Source organism: Pelodiscus sinensis, chromosome 24 (assembly GCF_052426305.1).
Source record: "Pelodiscus sinensis isolate ZL-2025 chromosome 24, ASM5242630v1, whole genome shotgun sequence".
NCBI lineage: Eukaryota > Metazoa > Chordata > Testudines > Trionychidae > Pelodiscus > Pelodiscus sinensis.
Window position 1 is genome coordinate 20,266,418 of NC_143075.1, and position 24,816 is coordinate 20,291,233.

At 59.2% G+C, this 24,816-nt stretch overlaps 1 protein-coding gene across 9 annotated transcripts in view; it reads right to left on the reverse strand.

The window, feature by feature from the left end:
- The window catches only part of ARHGEF10L (Rho guanine nucleotide exchange factor 10 like), a 207,266-nt gene that overhangs the window by 24,559 nt on the left and 157,891 nt on the right, over window positions 1-24,816 (reverse strand). For all 9 annotated transcript variants that reach the window (XM_089773156.1, XM_089773155.1, XM_089773157.1 and 6 more), the window contains 4 exons: window positions 18,629-18,715; window positions 17,752-17,984; window positions 16,604-16,758; window positions 7,180-7,325 (listed from right to left, as the gene is read on the reverse strand). In XM_089773156.1, the coding sequence (XP_089629282.1) occupies window positions 7,180-7,325; window positions 16,604-16,758; window positions 17,752-17,984; window positions 18,629-18,715 (621 nt within the window). The remainder of the gene's footprint in view (window positions 1-7,179; window positions 7,326-16,603; window positions 16,759-17,751; window positions 17,985-18,628; window positions 18,716-24,816) is intronic.

The following is a 24,816-nucleotide window of genomic DNA, read 5'->3' on the forward strand; positions in this document are numbered from 1 at the left end:
GCTCTTCCAACTCCCCACGAAGAACGGAGCGTGGAGGGACGGACTTCGTGGAGGAAAGCGACGCGCACGATCCCCTGCACACCAGAGGCCCGAACGCTGGAACTCTGCCCTTTTGGCAGCTTTGCAGCCTTCCTAAAACTCTGTTAATTTCCCAGCCCACATGCTGATTTGCAGGGCATTACCCAGCATGCCCCGCGCCGAGACGTCTTTTTTTCCCCTTTTGCAAAGAAGTCCCAGCCGGCTCGTGTCATAAATAAGAGAGGAGAGAGCAAACTAATCCAGCCCCGCAATGCATTATTCATCCCCGGCACTATTGTGATGACAGATTTACAACAGCTAATACATGCAAACTAAGTTTGGGCACTTAAATGTGAAATTTAAGGGTGGGAGAAAAGTCGCTACAGCTGCAGGAAGTTTGTTCAATACGACAGTGAAAGGCAGGCTGGCTTCAGCCCTGTCACTGCCCAGGAGAAGCTCGGCTGGTTCTGCCCCCCTTCCCCTATGATGCCCCATCCAGGTGCTGCTTTGGAGCCCTTCGTTCCAAAGGGTCATGCCAGAGCTTGCACGTTGGTCTTTAAGCCGGCCGCCGCCGCCTGGTTTGTCTGCTTTGTCTCTATCAAGCTGCACATTTCCTTCCAGGCTGGCTTGCAGGCATGAGCTGGGCCCCCCGGCTTGGCCTGGGAGACCACGACTCTCTCCCTTCGCCACCGCTACCGCCACGCCCCCAAGAAACCCAGACGATGCCGGGCGGGTGAATCTCTCCGTTATACGTACCCAGACCCCTGGCTGGTGTAACCTGCCGCAACTTCCTATGCCACCCTGGCCCCTTGTCACCTGCTGGGACCATCGTGCTGGGCCCACTGGGTGCGTAGGTCACTGAGAACACCCCTTGCCCTTCCTCCTCTGGGTTGTCAGGGTTTGCTCCTTTCTTCTCTGCATCTCGGGGGAGCCTTGCCAGGCAGGGACTTGGTGCATAATGGAGCCCTGCTCCGGACTTGCTCCTTCTCTCGCTCCTCTTACTGCCACGGTATCCAAGCGCCTTCTGTGCAGGCCAGCAGACACGGTCCCCTCTTCGCTGCTCCCCTCCCACACGGCAGGCCTCTCTGGAATCGGCGACGGGGGGAGAGAGGAAAATCCTCCAATGGCTCCCTGTTCTGTTCACTCCCTCTGGGGCACTTGGCATTGGCCACTTTCGGCAGACAGGACACTGGGCTAGATGGACCTATTGTCTGACCCACTGAGACTTTTCTTATGTTCTTAACACCAGGGCTAAACATCATCTCCCCCCCAGAGTGTTGGGGCCACCTCTCCCTCCCCAAGCCATCCACCGACCCCCTGTTTGCTGCTTTAAGTCTGTTCCTTGCTCCCCCTCTTACCCACGGCCTTGCCAAGGCTCAGAGGCGCCAGCTGTCCCCTTCTCCGTACAGCGACACTTGAAGCTGTGCCGAAGAGCCGCCGTAGGGGGTTTGGCGGGGGTTTGGCGGAGACCAAACGGGGATCCAGACGCAGGAACAGGCCTGCTGAGGTGCCCAGGCAGAGCTGTGGTGTAGGGGGTGCTGCTGGCTGGATCATGGTTTGGGGCAGAGATGGAGCGGCTTGGTCATCCACCTGCCGCCAGCCAGAACGGCTGGGCATTGCCGGAGCTGGGTGCAGAACTGCCTGCCTGTGGTGGGGGGGCACAGCGGAGAAGCGAACTTCCAGCGCTGGCGTCGGGGGGCGGGGCAGGAGACGCCGGGACGGGAAGAGGAAACCGGGCGCTGCGGAACCCACTCGGCCTTCAGGTCCATCAGGCGCCCAAAGGGAAAACTGCAGGATCCGACGTGACGGGGGGCGGCCGTGGGAAGGGAAGTCATTTCACATGCACGCAGGCCTGACAAAGAGCCTCTCCGGCAGCCTGCCCGGACGGCTCTCCCCAGCCTGCCGCATGCTGTGAAACGCTGCCATTACAGGGAAGACGCGTCCCCGTGACGCCCGCCCCACCCCCTACCCCGGCCCTGGCGAGATGGAGCGTGTGTGATGGTTGAGGGGACTGTCATTAGCTGTATCCAGAGGGCCGCGCCGTGGAAGGAAGCCCATTTCCTATTCCGCTGCCAGCAGGGGCAGCTCTCTATTAACGATGGAGCGAGTCCACCGTGTTCCCGCGCAGAATGGAAATGGGAAGGCGCGTGCTCAAGGCCAGCTCCCCCCCGCCGCACACGCCACCCCTCGACGTGGCAGTTGCCACTGGGTGGCCGACGTGGGTGGCTTGTTCGGTGCTCCCCTGCCCCCCCCCCTTCCTGGCACGCTCCCCTCGGCAATCGGCAGGCCGGGCATAAAGCGCAGGCTCCCTGCAGCCGATCCCGTTTAAAAGCCGCTGGTGCTGTGCTGGTCTGAAATCATGAGTGCCAAAAAGAGAGGGGCCGCGGCTTGCCCGGCCGGGGAAAGGAGGGGTCATGGCTGCTGCGCGGAGGCTGAACACGGCGACCTGGCCCTGGCAGATCCTCCCCTGGGGATCTGGCCCATTGACCCCGACTGGAGATCGGGGACTAGACTCCCTTCTCCCAGCCAGAGCTGGCACCACGAAGAACAGAGCAAGCACGTTCTGGGGGGTAAGACATAAGCTGAGCCTCTGGATGCCTGGCTGGAAGAGGAAACTAGCCCCAGACTAGCTGCCTAACCTCAGACCAGTCACTTGGGCCATGTCTACACGGCATGAGGGGGGGATGAGCCAACCCACCTGGGCCACATCCGTTCAGCAGCCCCACGCACGGCTGGGGCCAGCCCTATGCCCGCGGGAGAGTGGCCTCCGGCGCCCAGCGGGGAGGATTCCGCCAGTCCAAGGAAGAGCTCTCCCCAGTTGGCTTAGGGCAGCGACCCCAGGGAGCTCCCAGCGGCCGCGTGCCCCCGGCTGTCCAGCGGGGACGCCCCTCCCCTCAGCGCGGCGGGCTTCGAGCGCATTGCGACTCGGGAACGTGACCCGAGGGCTCCTAGCTTGTCTCCACAGCCCCGGCTCCCGTTTACAAGCAGTGGGGAGGGAGGAGGGGTCTCAGTGCAGCCCCTCACAGCCCCCCCAGGCCTGAAGCCTTGCTAGTTTCCCGCCAGCTCTCTCATCCTCCCCAGCAACCGGGGCCAGGCGGCCCTTGGAGGTAGCTAGGCAGCCCCCTTGCTGGGGTGGATTTGCACAGGTGGCCTCTTAAGAAAGGAGAAAGGAACAGGCTGCGTCCCATGGCCCAGAGCCAGGCTTTGGGGGCCCCCTCTGCAGACTCAAGTCCCAGACGTTAAAGCTGGTGCAGCTGGCAGCCCCGCGTCACCTCCACAGGCTGCCAAGGGACGGGGGTCTTGGGGGTGCTGCCAGCTGCACCAGCTTTAACGTCTGGGACTTGAGTCTGCAGAGGGGGCCCCCAAAGCGGGCCTGGAAGCACCAGCTGTGGGAGGCTGGGGTGCGATGCACCGTGAGCTCTGGGGGGCGGGCGTCCTAAAACTCTGGGGAGCCTGACTGGGAGGGGGGACGGGGGGGGGGGGGGGGGGGCGCCACACGTTTATTTAACCATTTCACAGCCAGAAGCAGCAACAGCCTACAAAAGCCTCCGCTCCTCCTCCACACCCACTCCCCAAACCCGGGGGAGCTCTGAATCCCACCCCCGGGGTGCGGGAGAGGGGTCTGTGCCAGCCCTCCCAGCAAGCCTGCTGCATCCTGAACATGGCACCTGGCTCAGGATCCCAGCCTGCAGCCCCCTGAGCGGGGCTGAGGCCCTTCAGCCTGACCGGGACCCGCACTGCCTTCGCGTGGCCTTTTAGAAGCCCCCGTGCTGGGGCCTGCCAGGCAGCCAGCCTTTGTTAGACTGAGTTCTCCCCCCTCCCCCGCTCTGGTCCTTTGGAAACTGAGTCAGGCCAAGGAGTCACGTCGGACGAGACCCTCATCCCGCAGCTCCGGCCAAATGGGCCTCTACTGGAGCTACAGGCCCCTTTCTGTTAGGGTTGCCATACGGTTTAACAAAAAATACCGAACACTCCCCCCCCCCCCCAAAAAAAAAAACGGGGGAGGGGGTGGGAGAAAGTTATTGAACAAAAAAAAAAAAAAGGTGCTGTACCTTTAAATGGCCTCACTTCCCCCGCCCCCGCCACTCCCTCGCCCTGGCTTTCATCCGAGTGGACATATCACATGTCCAGTATTTTCTGGTTTTTTTACCGGACAGGGGACCCAAATAACGGACAGCCTGGTCGAAAACCGGACCCCTGGCAACCCTACTTTCTGTGGGCCGAGCTATTGCAGTTCTCGGTGGCATGGGGAGCCCTGAGAGGAGCCAAGAGAAAGATGCCCTGTCGCCTGGGGCTGTGCAGACAGCTCCCGGGGGGCACCCCACACTCCCTGCCAGCGGGCTAGACACCCCCCGTCTTTGGGTTTGCCAAGCTGAGCCTCTGCCCGTCTCTCGCCACTACCACCCACGAAACCACTAAAACTCCAGGGTGCCAGGCCCATTTGCCCAAACGAGTCGGGGCCGGCCGATGGGTCCCATTCGGCCAGCAGACGGTTACCTCGGCCCCCCATCTCCCCCCGGACGCTGGCGGGGGGGGAGGCTGGTAAACGAGCAGAACTCGCACAGCCGCGACGTGAGCCCGCTCCCTCCCCGTTCCTGCGCCGAGGGCCATTTCCAATCAAGTCGCAGCCCATTAGGCATGAGGCGGCATGGAGAGGCCGCGGCCCGCACATCCTTGGAACAACCCATCTCCCTCTGCGTAATAGGCCGGGAGCTCTCCCAGCGAGCCAGTGGCCAGCAGGAGCACGGGGAGCGCTCAACCGAGAAATGCGCCCTCGTTAGAGGCCTCGCTGCTGCCGTTAGATGATGGGGGAGCAGGTTCGGGAGGGCGGCCCCCGGAGCACCTCCAGCTGCATTCGCTTGTGCACGGCGACAGCCGCACGCGATGCATTGCCCGCAAAGCCTTCCTGGGCCCGTCGCACGTGGGGCGGGCAGGGGCTGGCTGAGCCGAGCGGGAGGGAAGCTCGCATGTCTCCCCAGGCCCAGAGGGGCTGTGGGGTTCTCGGCAGGCTGTCGGGGGCTGGCTCGTCTCTCAGGAGCAGGGGAGGCGTTGCCCCAGTCTCCCTCACTAGAGAGGACACTGAGGGCTCGTCTACCCCTGAAACGCTACCGCCAGCCCAGTGCAGCTGCACCCCAGGGGAGACGCGAACGCCGAGGGGAAAGGTTCTGCCCTCGCGGTCGTTCATCCACCTCCCCGCCAGGTGCTACCAGAGCCACGGAGGGAATGTTCCATCTCCCCAGTGCTGTCTGGGCAGGGGCTTAGGTCAGCTTATTTACCCCCCCCGGGGGTGGCTTTTTCACACCCCTGAGCGAGGAAGCTGGGTTGATGGCGTGCCCCAGGGGTCTGTCTACACTACAGCAGAGAGCGGAACTGGCTCCAACCAAAACAGCAGCAAAGCCACGGCTGTCCAAGCCGCCTGGGTCCCGGAGCAGGTCTCCAAGCCCATCCTGCCACGGCGTCCGAGCCGCTGCTGTTCGGAGCTCGCTAGAGCAAGCTCGGGTCTGTAGACGCACCCAGAGGTGCTGGAGCAGCGGCCTCTCCCGAGGGAGAGCTCAGCTTGTCCCGGCTGGCGCACTGGGTGCACAAGAGCCAGTGTTCAATGGGGAGAATCGGGATTGCGAGCCGCCCCACTCCCCCAGTACGTTCCAGAGGCATTAGCTGGGCTGCGTGTCGGGCTACCGGCCTCCCTGCTCTCTGCAGGCTTCTGCCCCCTCCCTCTTGCAGCCAGGCCTCAGCCGCCCCACTGCTCCTCCGGCCTCCCCGTGTAGCTCTGGCGCCATCTTGGCCCATACCCCCAGCGTCACTCGCTGCCTCGACCCGCACGGCCCCGACGTCCCTCTGGGCACGGGCTACTCCAGAGCACCCAGCGCCCTGGTGGGGGCTGCTCCCCACACCCCTCCACAGCGACGGCTCCACGCTCCTTCCCCATGCCAGTGCCTTTGGCAGGTCCCCCCCCCGCCCCATCAGAAGCCGGGTCCGGGAGACCTCACACGCGACGGTGCAGGGGCCAGGACTACTAAGAACACGGAGCTCCGCCGAGCCATTCCTCCCTCTCCCACCGCAGGTCCTGTGCCTGCTGCCCAAGGCCCGTTCCCGGGCCCTTTGGTGCCTGGCTAGGCTGCCCCAGGCTCCGGCCTTCCCCTTTGCAATCGTCCCAGCCTTAGCTCTGCCGGGCCCCAAGGCAGGCAGAGCCCAAGACAAAGGGCACGGGAAGAGCTGGCCAGGGTAGATCTGGCTCGGCTACTCCCAGCCTTGCTCCAGGGCGGCTGATGGGATGAGACGGCACCGGGGCCATGGGGGCCGGCGTCACAGCCAACCCCGAGGAGCAGAGAGGCTCACGGACCAGTGACGCTCCCCTCGTCCCGTTCAGCCATCACAAGATACTCTCCCCTCCCCTCCGCTGCTGCTCAACGCTCCCCCCGTCCCCCTCCCCTTCCCCTTCAGAATAGCAGGGATCCCGCAGCCTCGGGGGCACAGGCCAGGCCGTTCCAGGGACTCCCAGCCCAGACACAGCGGGTACGTCTAAACTACATGCCTCCGTCGACAGAGGCATGTAGATTAGCCAGATCGGCAGAGGGAAATGAAGCCGCGATTAAAATAATCGTGGCTTCATTTAAATTTAAATGGATGCCCCGCTCTGCTGATCAGCTGTTTGTCGGCAGATCGGGGCAGTCTGGATGCGACGCGCCGACAAAGAAGCCTTTCTTGATTGGCACAGGTAAACCTGGTTTCACGAGGCATACCTGTGCCGATCAAGAAAGGCTTCTTTGTCGGCGCGTCGCGTCCAGACTGCCCCGATCTGCCGACAAACAGCTGATCGGCAGAGCGGGGCAGCCATTTAAATTTAAATGAAGCCGCTATTATTTTAATCTTCATTTCCCTCTGCCGATCTGGCTAATCTACATGCCTCCGTCGACGGAGGCATATAGTCTAGACACACCCAGCGATGGGGAGAGGCGCGTAGAGCAGCGTAGCAACAAAACCAACATGCCCCAGTGGGGCAGGGAGGGTCAGTCGCCCAGCGCGCAGGTCGAGAGGCTGTGAGGGGACGCGCGGGGAGGGCAGAAGGGGAGGAAACCCCACCCTGAAGGCAGCTGGAGTCTGGGCCCCCGGCGCTGCAGATGGCAAGGGGAGCGGAACCGCCCGGAGGACCAGCCGTACCTGAGCCTTCAGGCTGGCAACATCCAGCACGGTGACGTGGTTGGCACAGCTGGCCCACACCGTGTCATCCAGCGTCAGCAAGGTCCGCACCGGTCCGGTCCCCACCTCCAGACAGCTGGGCTGCGCCTCCAGATCCCAGAGCCCCCCTGCAGCAAGGGGAGAGAACAAAAGCCGGCTAAATCAGAGACTGCTCAGAACAGACCAGAGGAGGAGACACCTTGGAGCCGGACCTCAGCCCCCTTCCCTCCCTCCAATCCCACAGGATCTAGGGCTTCCCCCTCAGGAGCCGGATCAGACGCTGAGCCCCAGCTGAAACCCAGGGCATGACACGGTTGTGGCACAAGCCACGCTTTCCACAAACAGCTGGAGCCCCACTCTCGGACCATCCCTCCTTCCATTCACCACCTCAGCGCCGCCCCGAGCCAGTAACCGTCGCTAGTTCCTGGGAACATCTGCAGCTGACCGTGGGCACGACCCGCCCGACGCTCTCCCCAGCACCCAGGCAAGGCCCCCACGGACTTGAGCTTGGAAGCCTCTGGCCTCACGCCAGGCCTTCCTCGCACATCCAGCCCTCAGAGGAAGAGGTCCCGCAGGGCTGGGGTGTGGCGCCTGTCACGCTGGGGGCAGGGAGAGGTGCCGGCATAGCTCTCCCTCCTAGGACTCCAGTCACACCTGACATGTCTCAACACACTGAATGCTGCAGCAGGAATCACACAACACTAGACCTCGAGAGTCACCAAGTCCAGTTCTCTGCCCTCGCGGCAGGACCCTGCACCGTCTAGACAATCCCATTCAATCTGCTCTTAAAAATCTCCGGGCATGGAGATTCCACAACCTCCCTAGGAAAACAGGCACAGCTCTCGTCCCTGCAGCCCTGACAGCGTGCATGGGCTATTTATAACCCGGCGGCCAGGTGCCGGAGAGGGGGGATGGCGCGGGACTGTTGGCACTGAGAAACACGCAATACTGGGGAGCACGCGGCAAACGTCGCCTTTTCAATCTGGCAGTGGCTACGCCGGGGCTACCTCGCTACTCTGCCTAAACTTGGGCAGCAGCCTCTGGGCGCTCATTAACTTCTCTGCCATGCATGGGCACGGAGAGCCGAGCCGGGGGAGGGCTGGAGCAGGTGGCAGAAGTCAGCTGGCTTACAGCCTCCTTCGCAGAGCACAGTGGTGTAACACAGATCCAAGGAGAAAGGGGTATGTGGGAGGCGGGGGGATTTCTGATAACAGAGACAAGCCGGGAGGAGGGTGCAGGGGGTGTGAAGGGAGAGGGGTTTGAAAATAGCCCCGATCCCAGGCCCTGCCATACTGCCCAGTGAGACGTGTCTCCGCGGCGGCTCTACACCGGCGCAGCCACACACGATTGAACGAACACGCGTTGGGCACACGGAGGCGCGGCAGCTTTGAGAGCCGCGGAGCCCTTCTGCACTTCCTTGCGCTCGGCCCAGCCTGTCATTAAGAGAAACTGAACTGCCTCGGCTGTTTCATCAGGGCATCCTGCTGCGCCAATTTCCCCACACAAGGCGCGGCGGGAACGACCTCTCCCGCCCCTCGCGTTTTCTGATCCGCTGCCAGTTGACCCTTCTCGGCACCTGCCTGACGCGAGCCATGAAAGGATCCCTTTGCTCCCCGACTCCCGCCCCGCAGCGTGCGCGACTCCACAGACGGTTTAAAGGGCTGGAGGCGGTGGCTTCTCTTCGGGGAAACGGGGACGTTGAGGAAGCTCTAATTAAAGCGACGCCGGGTTACGGATGAAGCCTGAGACTCGAGAAGAAGAGAGACAGGATGCTGCCAGCGGCGTGTGATGCAGTGTGGGGACTCGGGGCAGTTGCATGCTGCCTGCTGGGGGTTGCGGTGTGGTGTGGCGCAGGGATAGAAACCCCTCCTGCTGCAGAGCACAGCCTCAGCCGCTCACGGTTAGCATGGGCCATCAGGGGCAGCGAGACAGACCTCCTGCACATGGCTGGCCACAGAACCGTCCCCACCCAACCTACTCAGCTCAAGAGGGAACTTTACCAAGCCCCCGCTGGGTAGGTTATTCCTCAGCTCCCAACTTCATGCTGCCTTGTTTCTTCCTGGCCTCTGGCGTTGGCCCTGAGCTAGGTGGAGAGCAGGCTGCGGGTGGCCAGGAGGGGGAGACATGGTAACACCAACCAAGCCAGTGTTAATTAGCTCTGTTCGAAGCAGAATTATTGACAACTCCCAGTCCTGAGAGCTCGGAGCTGCAGCCTCCTTGCCTGAAGGGCCCCAAGCTAAGGGCTGAGACAGGGACGGGGGCCCTCAGAGCTCGGGTTTTTTTAGCACATTTGGGCAATTCAGGTCCACATCCATTCAGGAAGGACCAGTATCTGCTCAGTGCCCTGGGCTCAAAGGGGAAGTGCTGGAAGCCTGGGGAGGACACGCCATGTTCTTCAGGCAAAACAGAGAGGCTGAATCCCTGCTTTAAGCCCCTAATTGAACTCAACCTGAAGGCAGGAGAACCACAGACCTGCACCGTCATAGTGGAGTGGCCACGCCCAGCAGGAGGGCCACAGACCTGCACCCTCAAAGCAGCGTGCCCACGCCCGGCAGGAGAGCTGCAGATCTGCACCGTCATAGCAGCGTGCCCACGCCTGGCAGGAGAGCTGCAGATCTGCACCGTCATAGCGGCGTGGCCACGCCTGGCAGGAGAGCCACAGACCAGCACCATCATAGCGGAGTGGCCACGCCCAGCAGGAGAGCCACAGACCAGCACCCCCATAGCGGCGTGGCCACGCCCGGCAGGAGAGCAACAGACCAGCATCGTCATAGCGGCGTGGCCACGCCCAGCAAGAGAGCCACAGACCAGCACTCTCATAGCGGCGTGGCCACGCCCGGCAGGAGAGCCACAGACCAGCACTCTCATAGCGGCGTGGCCACGCCCGGCAGGAGAACCACAGACCAGCACTCTCATAGCGGCGTGGCCACGCCCGGCAGGAGAGCCACAGACCAGCACCCTCATAGTGGCGTGGCCACGCCCGGCAGGAGAACCACAGACCAGCACCCTCATAGTGGCGTGGCCATGCCCGGCAGGAGAGCCACAGACCAGCACCCTCATAGCGGCGTGGCCATGCCCGGCAGGAGAGCCACAGACCAGCACTCTCATAGCGGCGTGGCCACGCCCGGCAGGAGAACCACAGACCAGCACTCTCATAGTGGCGTGGCCACGCCCGGCAGGAGAGCCACAGACCAGCACCCTCATAGTGGCGTGGCCACGCCCGGCAGGAGAACCACAGACCAGCACTCTCATAGTGGCGTGGCCAAGCCCGGCAGGAGAGCCACAGACCAGCACCCTCATAGTGGGGTGGCCACACCCGGCAGGAGAGCCACAGACCAGCACTCTCATAGCGGCGGGGCCACGCCTGCTAGGAAGTGTCCAACCCAGGCTCCTCAGAACCTCTGGGGCAAACTTCCACCAGGTCCTTTTTCTTCCCCCAAGCTGCCTCTCTCCATGCAGAGTTTCCTTCCCTCCGCTCGTCACTGACAATAGTTCTCTGCCCACAGCTCGGTCAGGCACACCTTCTCACATTCGCCACTTGCAAACTTCCACCATTTTGAGGTCACATCGGAGGGCTCATCTCCTGGTGGGACAAGCTTAGTTTTCAGTCAGGCTCCTAGCACAGTCACTTCTGCGAAGGTTCAATGCCCAAACAGAACCACTATGAGCATGTAGCCTTCACAGCGCAGGACGGCACCGAGTCCCATTGCAGTGTGAGACTGGAAGCCACCCCCCTGTGCTGAGGAAAAGCCAAGGACCGAATAAACCTAGCCCAGCCCTGACAGGCATTTGTCCAGCCTCTTCTTAAAAACCTCCCTTGATAAACCTATTCCGGAGCTTTCCTCTCCTTCTCCTTAGAAAGTTCTTCCTGACATCTAACCTAAATCTCTCTTGCTGCCGGTTAAGCCCATTATAATCTGTCCTCCTTTCAGTGGACACTGAGCAATTGATCACCATCCTCTTTATGGCCGCCCTGGACACAGTGGGAGACTATCATCAGGTTCCCCACTCTCAATCTCCATTTCTCAAGACAGCACGGGTCACGGAATTTCACCCCGTAATTCCTGCAGCGAAGGAAATTTTTCCCTGCTATTGAAGTGACATTACAGAGCCGATTAATGTGTGGTTGAACTAGAGAGCATCTTTTAGAAAGACATCCAATTTGGATTTAAAGCTTTCCAGTGATGAATTCACCATCGCCGCTTGCTAAGCTGTTTCAATGGCTAATTGCCCTCACTTAAAAATTAGCATCTTATTCCCAAAATGATTTTTTTTAAACTGCAAACCATTGGACCTTGTTATGCCTTCATTTGCTAAATGAAAGGGCTTCCTACAGTCAGATCTCTTCTTGCTGGTACCTGGAGTTTGTAATCAAATCATCCCTTAGCCCTCTCTTTGATAAGATAATGATCTTAATCTATTTAAGTCTGTCCCCAGAAGGCCTGTTTTTCAATTCCTTGATAGTTTTTGGAGCTCTCTGAGCATTTCTGCAATATTCGCCGAACATCAGCGGCTCCAGAAAATGCTCCTACAAATGAAGTCGCTCACCAGACCAGTTACTTTCGGCTTAAGAAGCTGCAAGAGCATTTATGGAAATATTTCTTCTTGAATTATTTATCCCGCCCTCCTCAGGTACTTCACACCAAAAAAATCTCTGCAGAAGAACTATAAACAGGGACTGAAAGCAACCTGGGCAGCCATCCCGTCATTACCTGGGCTTGGCAGACCCTGGGCTGGTGTGGATGGGCACCGCTCTACTGACTTCAGTGTCACTACACCGATTTGTACCACTTGGGGGCCTGACCCAGGCTCCTGGGCGCTGAGAAGCAGCCTTGGATGAAACTGCGAAAAGCTTTTGAGAGAGAAGCTGGAGACACTGGCATCCAGCCAAGTGAGAAGAAGGGAAGGTAAGCAGGTGCGTTGCTAATTTCTGCCCTTCTGGTCAAGGAGGGAGAGTGGCGAAACGGAACAGAAAAACTTCACTTCCTGAGGCCACTGTGGGTCTCAGCACCAGCTCCAGCTCAGCAGCCTCGGTACAGAAAGCGACCGGTGCCATCTGGGTCGGGTAACAGCACGGTGACGTCTGGCCACACACACATGTCTCCCGTACAGCCCGCAGCAGAAACACGGACGGGAACACACCAGCCTGGCGGGAGGGCAGAGCATTTCTGCATATGCTCAACCCACACCCGCTCTTACATTAATGGTCTCGCTAGGATCCCACGCCAGGCCACCTGCAGCACTGGCTCAGTTGGAAAAGTAACATTCCCCACGCTGCTGCACGCGGCCTTTGAGCGCCCGCACCCAGCACCGGCCCAGCGCCACGGCAGGAGAGTTCAGGAACCCAGCGGCTGCGCTTCCGAGCCCAGGCCCTTAGCAGAGCCCCTGTGAGCAGGAGAGGGATCGAGGACTCTGCTAGCTCATACACCGTCATCCTGGGCGGCATGCCCACGTGTGGCCAGACACCGAAGCCTTGGGGAGGCTGGACGGCCACGCTCCGTGGTAAAGCCAGACGAGGGTGATCAGCAGCGACCCCCATCTGGGACCCTACTGCAGCTCAGGAATTAGTCTCGCTCTCTAACTACCGGGTTGGCACAGACACGCCTTCCCCTGCGGCCCCGCGGCTTTAACCTCGGGCCAGGGAGCTGGTGGAGTCTGCCCCTACGCTGCTGACGTGTTCCCCGCCTTCCTCTCCAACGCCCCCCAAGCCAGAGCCCAGCAGGGCCCCTAGAGCGCAGGGGACCCATGCTCCTTATGCATGTCTGCGCCCAGTCTTGCATGGAGGCTCTTTCCTGCCCTCTAGTGGCAAAACAGAGCTATTTCCTCGCCCACTCCGCACGGTCCCTCCCACACAGCATCCTCGCACGGGGATGTAATAGTGTAGTCGATTAACCAATTAATTGATACGCACATTTTTTTAGCAGGCTGGCCAGCAGCCCAGCTCAGTCCCAGTTTGCACTGGGTCCCGGACCTACCCCCGCTGCGGTTCTGTATTTAAAGTGTATTAGGGGGCAGGCAGCTCGGCTCAGTCTTGGCTCACGACGGGTCCAGGAGCTCAGACCCCTCCTCTGGACAGGGGCTGCTGCCATCCCGTGCTGCTACTTCTGTATCAGGGGCAACCGCACAGGGCGACAGGCAGCCGGTCCGCAAGGGGAGCTGGTTTTTAAACTGTCTCCCCTCACGGACCAGCTCCCGCCTGGCAACCTCCGCTGCTGCCTCTGATAGAGCAGCAGCAGGGCAGAGTGGCAGAGGGATGGGGGGGCTCCTCAGGAGTGGGGCCAGAGCCCATTGGCTGCTGGCCCCACCCCTGAGGACGATAAAATAGTCGAGTAACTGATAAGAAATCATTAGGTTAATTAACTATTCAATTAATTGTTATTTAACATCCTTACCTCACACTCCACCACATGTCCCATTATCCCTTTGGGCCTCTCAGCCCCCTGCCAGTCCTACGCGCCAACTCGCACCTGAGAGCCAGGGTCTCCCCTGGCAGATCCTTCCCGGGGTGGGAGGACCAGTCACAGGCCCTGGCTGGGGCTGACTGGCCTTGGGCCAGCCTCACCGTGCTTTCCGGGGACGCCAGTTGGTTCCCCCAAGATGCCCCACGGTTTCAGCAGAACATTAGAGCAGGGGGAGCTGGAGACAAACGAGAGAGCGGCTGATTCTGCCAGCCACCAGCTCTGAGAACTCCATGCAAGTCCAGCAACGAGCCAGCCTCCGAGATCCTCCACCTCAGACAGAAGGGAACCTGACCCCCTCTGATGCCACACGTTGGAGCCCAGCGCCTGGCCTCTGTGCGGGCTGCATCCCCAGCACCGGCACCAGCTGAACAGACACTGAAAACACAGGCAGACAGGCCCAGGCTGCCTTGGGAAGCCAGGCTGAAGGGCTGGGCATGAGAATGCCACTGGAAACCCTGCCAACCAGCACAGAACCGCCCCCCCATGTACACCCTCCCAGAGGGCAGCCACGGGCCCAATTAGCCTGCTGCCCCTTTAGCTAAGAGTGGTCAAGAAAGCACAAGCCAAGAAATTCATTCCCGTCCCTCCCCGCTCCCAGCCAGTCTGCCAACCGTCCCCCATGAAGGGTAACCTTCAGCACAGGAAACAGGAATGATGGGGGCACATCGCGGAAAGTCGTTACAGCCCCTGAGTCCCAGGGAGCCAGATCCCGGGAGAAGCAAAGCCCAGCCGCCGGGGAGAGGCGGGGAGGAAGTGGAGGTGTCACGGAGGAAAGGAGAGGAGAGAGACGCAGGGACGGAGCAAGCAGAGGGCGCGGAGAGCTGTTTCCACTCCGAGCAGTGCAGGGAGCCGGGCTCCCTCCCTATTTAGCCAGCAGAGCGAGAGCGCTGTGATGCATGAACCCTGCAGATATGGGCACATATTGACATTTCCCTCTCCCCACCCCTGCCTGCCTGGGAGACGGCGTGGGTTCCTCTCCCCCTTTAATTAAAATCTATCAATGCCTTATCAAAACGCATTTAAAAAAGCCAACACGCCGCAAAGCGGAGCAGGAGCTCTGCACACAGCCCCGTGGATAACCCTGCGCGGGCGGCGGAGACCCAGCCGCGGAGCACGGCACAGGGAGAGGCAGCAAAGAGCCCTCCAGACCTGAGGAGAGAGTATTCCCCGCCCTACTGCAGGACACAACACACCCGGCCCCCAGCGCCCAACCCAGAGGGGGACGCTGTCCATAGCACGAAATCTCGACCCGGCCCCCCATCTGGGCGTCTTCCTCTCTGCCTGATCCAGTAAGACGCTGACGATCACTGATGCCGGCACAGGTACTTAGTCCTTTAGCTCCAGGGGCTGGGCTATGTCCTCTGGGCTCTGAAGGTCCCAGGTTCAAATCCTGACAGCGACCAGGATGACAGTCAGCAGGGATGAATCTCTTCAGCCCTCTTTTGACAGCCTGAATGGTGTATATGGCTCTGCCCTGGCCCTAGGGTTGCCTGATGGTTTCACAAAAAATACCGAACCCAAAAAAACAGGCTGGGAAAAAATTCTGTTGAGCAGGAAAAAAAAAGAACCGCAGAAAAAGTTGTTGAGAAGAAAAAAGAGGAAGTGACCCGAAATGCCCTTTAATTCCTGGGCCACGGGAAAAACAGAAAATACCGGGCTGTCGGGTTCAACACCGGACATCTGGCAACCCTACCTGGCCCTCAGTAGAACAGTCAATTTCCCCCCAAAATTCTCTCTGGCTAGGCATGGCCACAATCAGTCGAAGGGTGGCTACCAAGCCTGGCTGGATTCGATTTATTCTGGTAAATGGAGATTGCCAATTTCTCCTGGGGGCCTCCTCCTGGCAGATGTCTCTCTCTGGCAACACTTGTGGAGCTTGGCAGGCCAAGGAACACTCCTTGTGTTGAATGGATCTGACACACCTCCATTGTCCATCCAGAACGCCGAGCAAGGAAGTTTAAAAGCCACTTGGAGACAACGTGGGTGTGCGGCGCCAGCGAAGTGCCAGCCAATCAATAGGAAATTAGTTTAATTCTCAAAGAGGATTTTATTTCTGCAGCTGTTACGAACCCTGAATTCCAGCGATTGCATTCACTTAGCAGCAGCTCCCTCTCTATATATTTACAACAGCAGGAAATAAAAGGTTTTAAATCGCTTGGCAATAAACTGGGATCAATTTTCCCCATGTGGCGTAGGGAAGGTTTGGACAAGACTCTGCCTCCCCTGGGTCAGGTTTAGTATTGTTCCCTTCAGAGATGTGGGGCAACCAGGGCGGCTACGCCTGCAGGCCACGGTTACCATGTGCAAATGGCCACGAGAAGAGCAGTAACTGATTGAAAACTGAAGCCAGGATGTGGTATACGGGACATTTCCATATCCCATCATCTCCTGTCTTCGGTACATCTACGGCCTTCATTACAACAATAGCCGAGTGGCTCTCCATCTCAGACATACTTATCCCTACAACAGCCCTGGGAGGCAGGGCAATACTATGAGGCCTGTTTTAGATATAGGGAAATGATGCACAGAGAGGTTAAGTGAGTTGGCCAAGGTTATGGAGGGGGGTCTGTGGCAGAGCAGGGATTTAAATCCACGGCTTCCATCTCCTCGGGGCCAACCGGTGCCACTCCACCATCCTTCCCTTCTGAGCAGGACACTGGCCACAGGCTGGCTGTTTAGAAGATCCCATTCCTTCCCACCCGGCCAGCACGAGGCATGTCACACGCATGGACCAGGCACCAGTACAACAAACACCGAAGGGTTAACTAGCGGCCCTCCTGCAGCCAGGCCAAAGGTGAGACATGTCGCAGACCCGCTGCTGGGAGAAGGCGGGGCGATCATTCCCGTCGGGCCAGCCTCACTCCAGATCCCTGGGGAAGGCCGGTTGAAAGCAAAGCACCGGTCCCCCTCCTTCCTCCCCTCCCCCATGCTGCTCTCGTGCTCACCGCTGTTTCTGGCGTAAGCAGCAACGGTGCCGTTCTGCAGGCCGGCGAACAGGTAGTCCGGGCTGTGCTTCAGGGAGAGGACAGGCTGCAGCCCGGGGCTACTGCAGGTCAGCAGGCACTGAGCCCCCGTGTCGATGCTGCCATAGACCAGGATGCTGGACAGAGGGGAAAGCGTGGAGTTACCATGGTGAGCGCCCAGCCTGGCCAGCTGCTGAGCACACCGGGAGTCCTGGGCACAGGGTGGGCAGCGGGAGGAGGCCCGGCTGAGCCGCCTGCCCAAAGCAGGGTCTGAACATGCCCCCCCCCACAGCTGATTTCTTCTGTTTCTGCCCCACCCGTTTGCTCCCAGACACAGGACGGTTTGGCCCAGCTCTTCCAGGCCCAGGAGTTAGCCTGGGGCAGGCACAGCTAGGAGCAGACAGCTGTGTCTGAACTGGAGTTCTGGGACTGGCTGGCGCCTGCAACGCCAAACTCAGGGCTCCGCCTCAGGGAGGTGCCATCAGGTTACGTTCACCACTTGGCAGTTTCCCGTAGCCACGGAGCTAAGTGAGAACGTGGGCAAATCAACATGCGCAATGCCAGGCGCGCCAGAGAGAGAGCTAGGTCTGGGGACACCGGAGATGCCCAGAGCTTGGGCTTTGCACAGGCATCCTGCTGCGGCAAATGCAAGACGAGACCGGGGGGGTAGAGAGGACAGATGGGGGGTATCTACCGGCTGTGATTTACAGAGCCTGTCGGGGGCCTGGACTCCACCTTCCAGGCCAGAGGAGGCAAGAAAAATATGGTAGAGAGGAAGAGAGTTAAAAGCGCTTTACGAGAAGTGCTCCACACACAGCCCCGCCCATTGCTCCAGGAGTGGAAGGTGCATCCAAGCCCACGGCGGGAGACACTGGGTGTCCTCACAACGCTACTGGGTCACAGGAGGAGAAGGAAAGCCAAAGGAGGAAACCAACGCAGGGCCAGCCAGCCGGATATCTGCAGTTGACGGTGCTGCGGGGGGTAGCAGGCCGCTGGCATTCCATACACAGCACGTCACGGTGGCTGACTGACGGCGATGACAGGGGGCAGCTGCCTGCATACAGGATACCACGAGGCCGAGACACCGCCCTCGGGAGATGGTGCCGCCGAACCCCCTACCCACAACTCACCTTCCGTCCTGCAGCCCCAGGCAGATGGTGGGAGGCGGAGCGGAGGGCTGCTCAGCCGCCGTTCCCGAATCCTCCGCTTTTCCCTGCTCCGGCTCCCCCTCGCCGGCCTCAGGAATGTATTCCATGCAGAGCACCTGGGAGGCCACCGGGAAGGACTTCACCGTGCGGGGCACCGAACGGTTGAGCGAGAAGATCTCCACCTGGCCTGCTGCGCCTTCCTGGCCTCCCCCGACCTGTGGAGATAGAAGCAGACACCCGGAAGGGCTTTTGACTTCCGCTCCCGTCGGCTGGAGCATCGCCCCCACCCCGAGCCGCCATTACCACGGCAAACACGGGGCCCCCCTCGTTCCCTGGCTTTGCCACAGTGGGGGAGACCAGAATGGACAAGCTACGTGGGCCATCATCGTGACAACTCCTCCCCTGGCTTTGACTCTCTGGCCAGGGACTAAGGGGCCAGGCTGGCTGCACACAACAGCCCCAGCTGGGCCGCAGGCTCTCTGAGGTGCAGAGGCATGTCTGAGAGCGGAGCCTCCGCCCCATCCGCACTCACTAGGCCGGGGGGTTCATTAAGATGCGTCCGCCCGGCCTTAGTATCCCGCAAGGGACCAAAACGTCTGGGGCTGCGGCGTTTCACCGCCCTCCCCTTTGCTGCCAGCCCCCTCCCCGCTGACACCGACCAACGGCGTGCTGGCCCGGATTGCCCAGGACCTCGGCTGAACCCCGCCCAACGCATCTCTCCTCTTCACCCTGCCCATCACCGTAGTAGCTGGACACCACAGGCCTCAGCGACTTCGGGCCCAGAGGGTGAGCCCTGCCTGGCGCTAGCCCCCGACTCTCGGGAGCTGTTCCCCGGCAGGTCAGCTCAGGCTGCACTCACCCACAGATACCCCTGCGGCAGGGAGGTGCTGACGGCCGAGAAACCCAGCAGCGAGGACTGGACGGGATTGTGCACCACGGCTCCAAGCTGGAAGAGAGAGGGGGACACGCGGCCGTCAGGCCAGGCCGGTACAGCGCTTTGCTGGGAAGCGCCGCGTGCACACGAAGAGCCGACGGACTCCCCGCCACCGGCCTCTCCACCGCCCTTCTGCACCCCCACGTACCACATGGGGGAATTTGATTGCATGCTCCCCACACTGCCCGGCGGTGAGAAACACCCTGGTAGAGAAGATGGCCCCCTGGCTCCTGACCGTCCCAGGCCCTGAGCCGAGCCGTCTGCGGTTCGCAGACAAGCCTGGGCGTGTCACTTGCCCACGGAGATGCTTGATCCTTCCCTCCCATCCTGGCGACGTGGGATTCTGAAGAGCCATTTTGGGAGACACCGGTTTGAACCCCGGTTTTCCATAGCCAGCCTCTGGATGGGCATGTGGGGTATTTGCAGAGCTCTCCACTCAACACAAGCTGTATTGGGGAGGTGGGAGGCCGAGGGAGAACAGCCACTGCCCAGCACGCAGCCCGCATGCCTCGGATCCTAGCGATCCAGCTGGCTTGGAATCAGATGCCAGCATGCGTTAAGACCCAGCCTTGAGGAAATGACAGTGTTGGCAGGTAAGCAGCCTCTTAAGAATATAATAAATGGAGCTATACCTCTCTAATAGAGCTGGAAGGGACCTTGAGAGGTCATCAAGTCCAGTCCTCTATCTTCACAGCAGGACCAAGTACCATCCCTGACAGATTTGCCCCCGATCGCTAAATGGCCCGCTCAAGGATTGAACTCACAACCCTGGGTTTAACAGGCCAATGCTCAAACCACTGAGCTATCCCTCCCACAAGAAAGGGGAGGGTGGGGGCGGCAAAGAATCACAAACAGGCCCAGGGTAGTTTTTCAGCAGCACATCTGTGACTCAGGATCACAGGGCAGCATCAATCACACGGGCCTTTCTGGAACGTCTCTCCCAAAGCGATTCGCTCAAGGTCACGCAGCGAGCGCAAGGCCGAGCCAGGAGTGGAGCCCGGCGCCCTGTCGGAAGGCTCCATGGTGGAACCGAGCGAGTCTCCCGCTGAGCTCCACACCGCAGATCGCTATCTTGGGCGGGAGTGGGGGGTCTGGAAACACACTGACTGATCAGCCTCGGAGGCAGTTTCACAGAAATGCTGTGGCACAAGCCAGACAAGGCTTGTTTGGCTCCAGGTTCCCTGCTCTGACCACTAGACTATTTTGCCTTTGCAAAACCCACAAATGTTCTCAGAGGAAGAGGGGCGCTGTAAACCCAGACCCCCTTCCGCATCTTTATTCCCTCAGCTGCTATCAGAGCAAACTGAGACAAAACAGGGACTTCCCAGTTTCCTCCGCCGCACACTCAGCCAGGGATCTCAGTGCACGCACGCAGACAGAGCGTCATGCACCTTTTCTCCCTCATCTGCACAGCGAGGCGCTCACAACCGAGACATCGTCTACACTGCGGCTTTTGCAACATGAGCCTATGCAAATGAAGCACAGATTAGCATATCGCCATACTTTGTTTGCATAATTTATTCAAGTCATTTTTTGCGCAAGGGGTTTTTGCACAAAAACAAGCAACGTGAACGGGGTTGTTTTGCACAAAATTCCCATTTTGCACAAGATCCTTATGCCTCTCTGGGATAAGGGTATAAGGATCTTGAGCAAAACGGGGGTATTGCGTAAAAAAAAAGTCCACACGGCTTGTTTTTGCGCAAACATGGCTTGAATAAATTATGCAAATGACGTGCGGCGATATGCTAATCCACGCTTCATTTGCATAGGCTCTTGAGGCAAAAGCCACAGTGTAGACGTAGCCTGAGGCTCCGCCTGTCCGAACAGAGTCTCAGCTTGCTCTCCATTGCTCCACTGGCTCAAAGGCTCCCAGAGCAGAAAAAAGCACAAGAGGAGAGAGACTCAGGGGAGCAGGACAGAGCTGTTTCGACAGGCCTGACCCTAAACGTGTGGGCAAAGCCGGAGCATCCATCACTTGCAGGGGAGCCAATAGTGACGGCCCCCAGCAGCGGCCTGGGTGGGCAGAGGGGGGCAGGACTTGAACCCTGTGCTCCCCTGGCAAATCCCCTATCCAATAGGCCACTCCAGAACCCATCCCATCTCCCTATCTTGGGGTAGGTCTACACTAGCTCGTTAATTCGAGCTAGGTAGGCAAATCAGGCAACCGGAGTTGCAAATGAAGCCCGGGATTTAAATATCCCAGGCTTTATTTGCATATTCCCGTCCGGCCTCCGTTTTTAAATCCCCCTTCGTTTGAACGAACTGCCCGCGGCTACATGCGGCAGTTTAAAGTTAATCCGAACTAAGTCCTCAGTTCGGATTATCTGTTACTCCTCGTGGAATGAGGTGTAACAGTTAATATGAACTAAGGGGGATTTAAAAATGGCGGCCGGACGGGAACATGCGAATAAAGCCTGGGATATTTAAATCCCGGGCTTCATTTGCAACTCCGGTTGCCTGCTTTGCCTACCTAGCTCGAATTAACGAGCTAGTGTAGACATACCCTTGGAGATTTCCCCAGTGCCTGGAGGCATCTGCAGACACAGCCTGGTGCATAGGGCTTCCCTCTCCCCACACACACACTATCTAGCGCCATGGGGCCTGCCAGGATGGCAGAGGGCAACCAAGCCCAAAGAGTCGGCGTTGGCTGGGGAGGGGTGCGGTTCAGGAAGCTGCTGACTGGGTGCATCTCCCCAAGAGCCTCAGCGAGCAGAGATGCTACGAGCCCAGCACACGGCCCTTCACCCAGCAAACCCGCGAGGGAGGGCAGTAACGGGCAGGCTGCCAGCCCTTCCCCAGGGAGGAAACGCCCCCTCCCAGGGGAGGCGCATGAACAACGCCGCCATCACTGATGGAGAGAAGCCCTTAGAGAAGATTCGCCTGCTGGGGCAAGATTCGCCCCTCAGCTGGCCCACCCCTGGGCACAGAACTGGGCCTCACCTCCCCCGGCACACGGATGAATACGTGTGGACCCCGAAACACGGCTCCGGCTGCGAGAGCAGGGCTTGTGTAGCCCAGGAAGCCACGAATCGGACACTGGCGCCACGCAGCAGAATGGGGAAAGGGTGAACAGCCCACAACCGACCGCTCGGGCCAGCGCATCAGAGACTGATGGCCAGGCTTGGCAAAGCTGGCCCCTTGGCCCGGCCATGCAGCACGTGCTCAGAGGCCAGCTCCGGCCGGCCGGTCACCACGTGGGCCTCACTCCTGCGGACTCCAGGACAAGCCCGGAGGATTGGCAACTGTGCTGGTACACGAAGGAGGGCACCACCCCCTTGGGGTACCCCATCTCCCATTACTACAGCGTTTGCTAATGGCATTCAGCCCTTCAACGAGCGCCCCCGTTAGCCTCCCCTGGGGGCCTTTCTAGCCTTGTTTTCGGTTTAATTGACCGACGTTATTTATTCATTCAAAAGCACCAGGACCCGGCCCATCTGTTTGGCATGGGCTGCCGAAGCTGTTCTCGCAGATGGCGCGGGGAGGGGCTGTACAGAGGCACGGACCAGGTGGCGAAGGGGGATGCCAGGAGTTCGAGAGGAGATGCCAGGAGAGAGGAAGATGGGAGGGAACAGAGCAGGTGCGAAAGGGAGAAGCCAAGGCCTTTGCTGATGATCACTGCAGGAACGAATCCCCCAGCGCAGGATCTGATGGGGAAAGGGGCTTGCTCAGCCTGGTCATAGAGACCCCGCAGCCGGCACTGCTCCAGCACAGGAACCGCGCGGGAGGTTTGCTGCAGCGCAACCAACTGGCTCACAAGCATCTCCCCCCTCTCCCCCGCAAACTGTGACATGGTCCTCTCCGCTCCGGAGAAGCCCAGCAAGGATTTGGACCCAGCCAGCTCAGGTTCTCCCCATCTCCTCCTGTAGCCCCACAGACCCATCCTCCCTGCCGCTGCACTCCAAGCATCCACAGAGCTGGAGACATCTCGCCTCATCTCCAAAAAGATCTCTTGGCATTGGACAAGGTTCAGAAAAGGGCAACAAAAGTGATGAGGAGTTTGGAACGGGTCCCCTATGAAGAGAGATGAAACAGACTTGGACTTTTCAGCTTAGAAAAGAGGAGACTAAGGGGGGATAGGACTGAGGTCTATACAATCAAGACTGGTGTGAAAAAAGTGAATAAGGAAAACTTTTTTACTCGTTCCTGTAATATAAGAACTAGGGGTCACCAAATGAAATGAATAGGCAGCAGATTTAAAACAAACAAAAGGAGGTTTTTCTTTACTCAGAGCACAGTCAACCTGTGGAACTCCTTGCCAGAGGATGTGGTGAAGGCTAGAACATGAACAGGGTTCAAAAAAGAGCTAAATAGATTCATAGAGGTTAGGTCCATCAATGGCTATTAGCCAGGATGGGTAGGAATGGTGTCCCTAGTTGTTTGTCTGGAAATGTATGACAGGAGAAGGATCACATGAAGATTACCTGTTGTGATCCCTTTCTGTTGAGCACCTGGCATTGGCCCCTGTTGGCAGACAGGACACTGGGCTAGATGGGCCTTGAGTCTGACCCAGTCTGGCCGTTCTTATGTTCTCAACACTAGCATGTGCAGGGCCAAGTAAAGCCCAGCTCGTAGTTCTCCCCTGAAGCGAGCGAGGCCACCTCCCATTTGGCACCAAACACAATCTGCTTAGTGAAGAAGCTCCGCAAACCTGAGCCATGAGGCGCCATGCTCTGTCGGGGTAGAGCCCTCCCCTCTGTGTCCTGCTGCCAAGGGGGAGAACCAGGGAGCTTAGTCTGAATTTGGCGAGGATCTGGAAAGCTTAAGGCTCCATAGAAAAAGACTAGAATTGGGGTTAGGCTCAGAGGCTGGATGCAGCCCCCAGCTTGCCTGCATCCAGCCCCCGAGGCTCAGGGCTCCTTCCACCCAGAATTGGGGAGTCCTCACGGACACTTTAGCCCCCCCCAATGTCCCTCTGCGGCGCTGGAGCACACAAAATCTACTAGCCTGCGCCTGGTGTGCGAGGCAGGCGAGTATCTTTCTGCTTCTCAGTCAGGGGCCACGTCAGTGAGGGGTTTCGGGTTTTTTTCTCCCCTTTTGCTTCTCACTTGTGTGCGGCCCTCGACTGATTTTTCTGTGGGTCAGCGGCCTCCAACCCAATAAAGATTCCCCAGCCCTGGACTAGAAGTTCCCCAGCCCCGGGACCCCAGCGAGACTTCAGTGTGAAGTCAGGACACTGCAAGCGCTCTGCAGGATGTCACCTAGGCACAGGAACTGCGAAGATTAAAGACGTAATCGGAGCGCTGGACTCCTCCCGCTGGAGTGGCTATTAGCATGTTGGAAAACAACTGTAGAGCCTCACCGACAGGGCTGATAGGAAAGCAGCGTGCCCGGGAGAGACAAGCTGCCATTTGCTCTAATTAGCCGACACGACAGTGAGCGCTCCAGAAGGAATGTTCCTCCACTGACGAACCCGACGGAGCTGGCTGGGGGTGGGGGTGGGGGTGGGGGAAGGGAGCCAGCAGCTCGACCACATCCCATCTGTGACTGTCGGTAATGGGAGGAAAGGCCTAATTCCTCCCACTGATTGGGTTACTTCTCTAATGAACGGCAACAGGGAAGCTGGGGGAGAGAGAGGGGGTCTCTCTTGACATAGACGCAAGAGGAGATCACTGAGCATGGCCATGCAGGTACCCGCCTACCACCTGTTAGCCACGACACACCAAGAGACACCACTGCCTGCTAGAGAGAGACTAGGAGACAGAACTCCTGGGTTCTGTTCTTGGAGACTCTGTGCCTCAGTTTCCCCAGGAGGATGTGACGCCCCTACCTCCGAAGGCTACTGGAACGGTTCATGGTTCCTATCTTAAATGCTTTGAAGACCTGGGTTAAGAGAGATTATCCCTTTCAGGACTTCAGGGTTATAGACAAGGATGAGGCACCATCCAAAAAAGCCAACTGGCCAGGATATTTCCATGGATACCGCTTTCGAGGGGGGCATTTCTTGCCATGGGTGGAAACGCAGCAGGCAGAAGCGTCAGGAAATCCATGACTCTTTCAATGGTACCGTGGCTGCCATCCCCCTAAGCCACCAGCCTCCCAGCCCTCTCCATGGCACATACATGTGTGATGGATGGGGGGGGTACGGTTCTTTTTTAGACATCCCAGCATTCGGT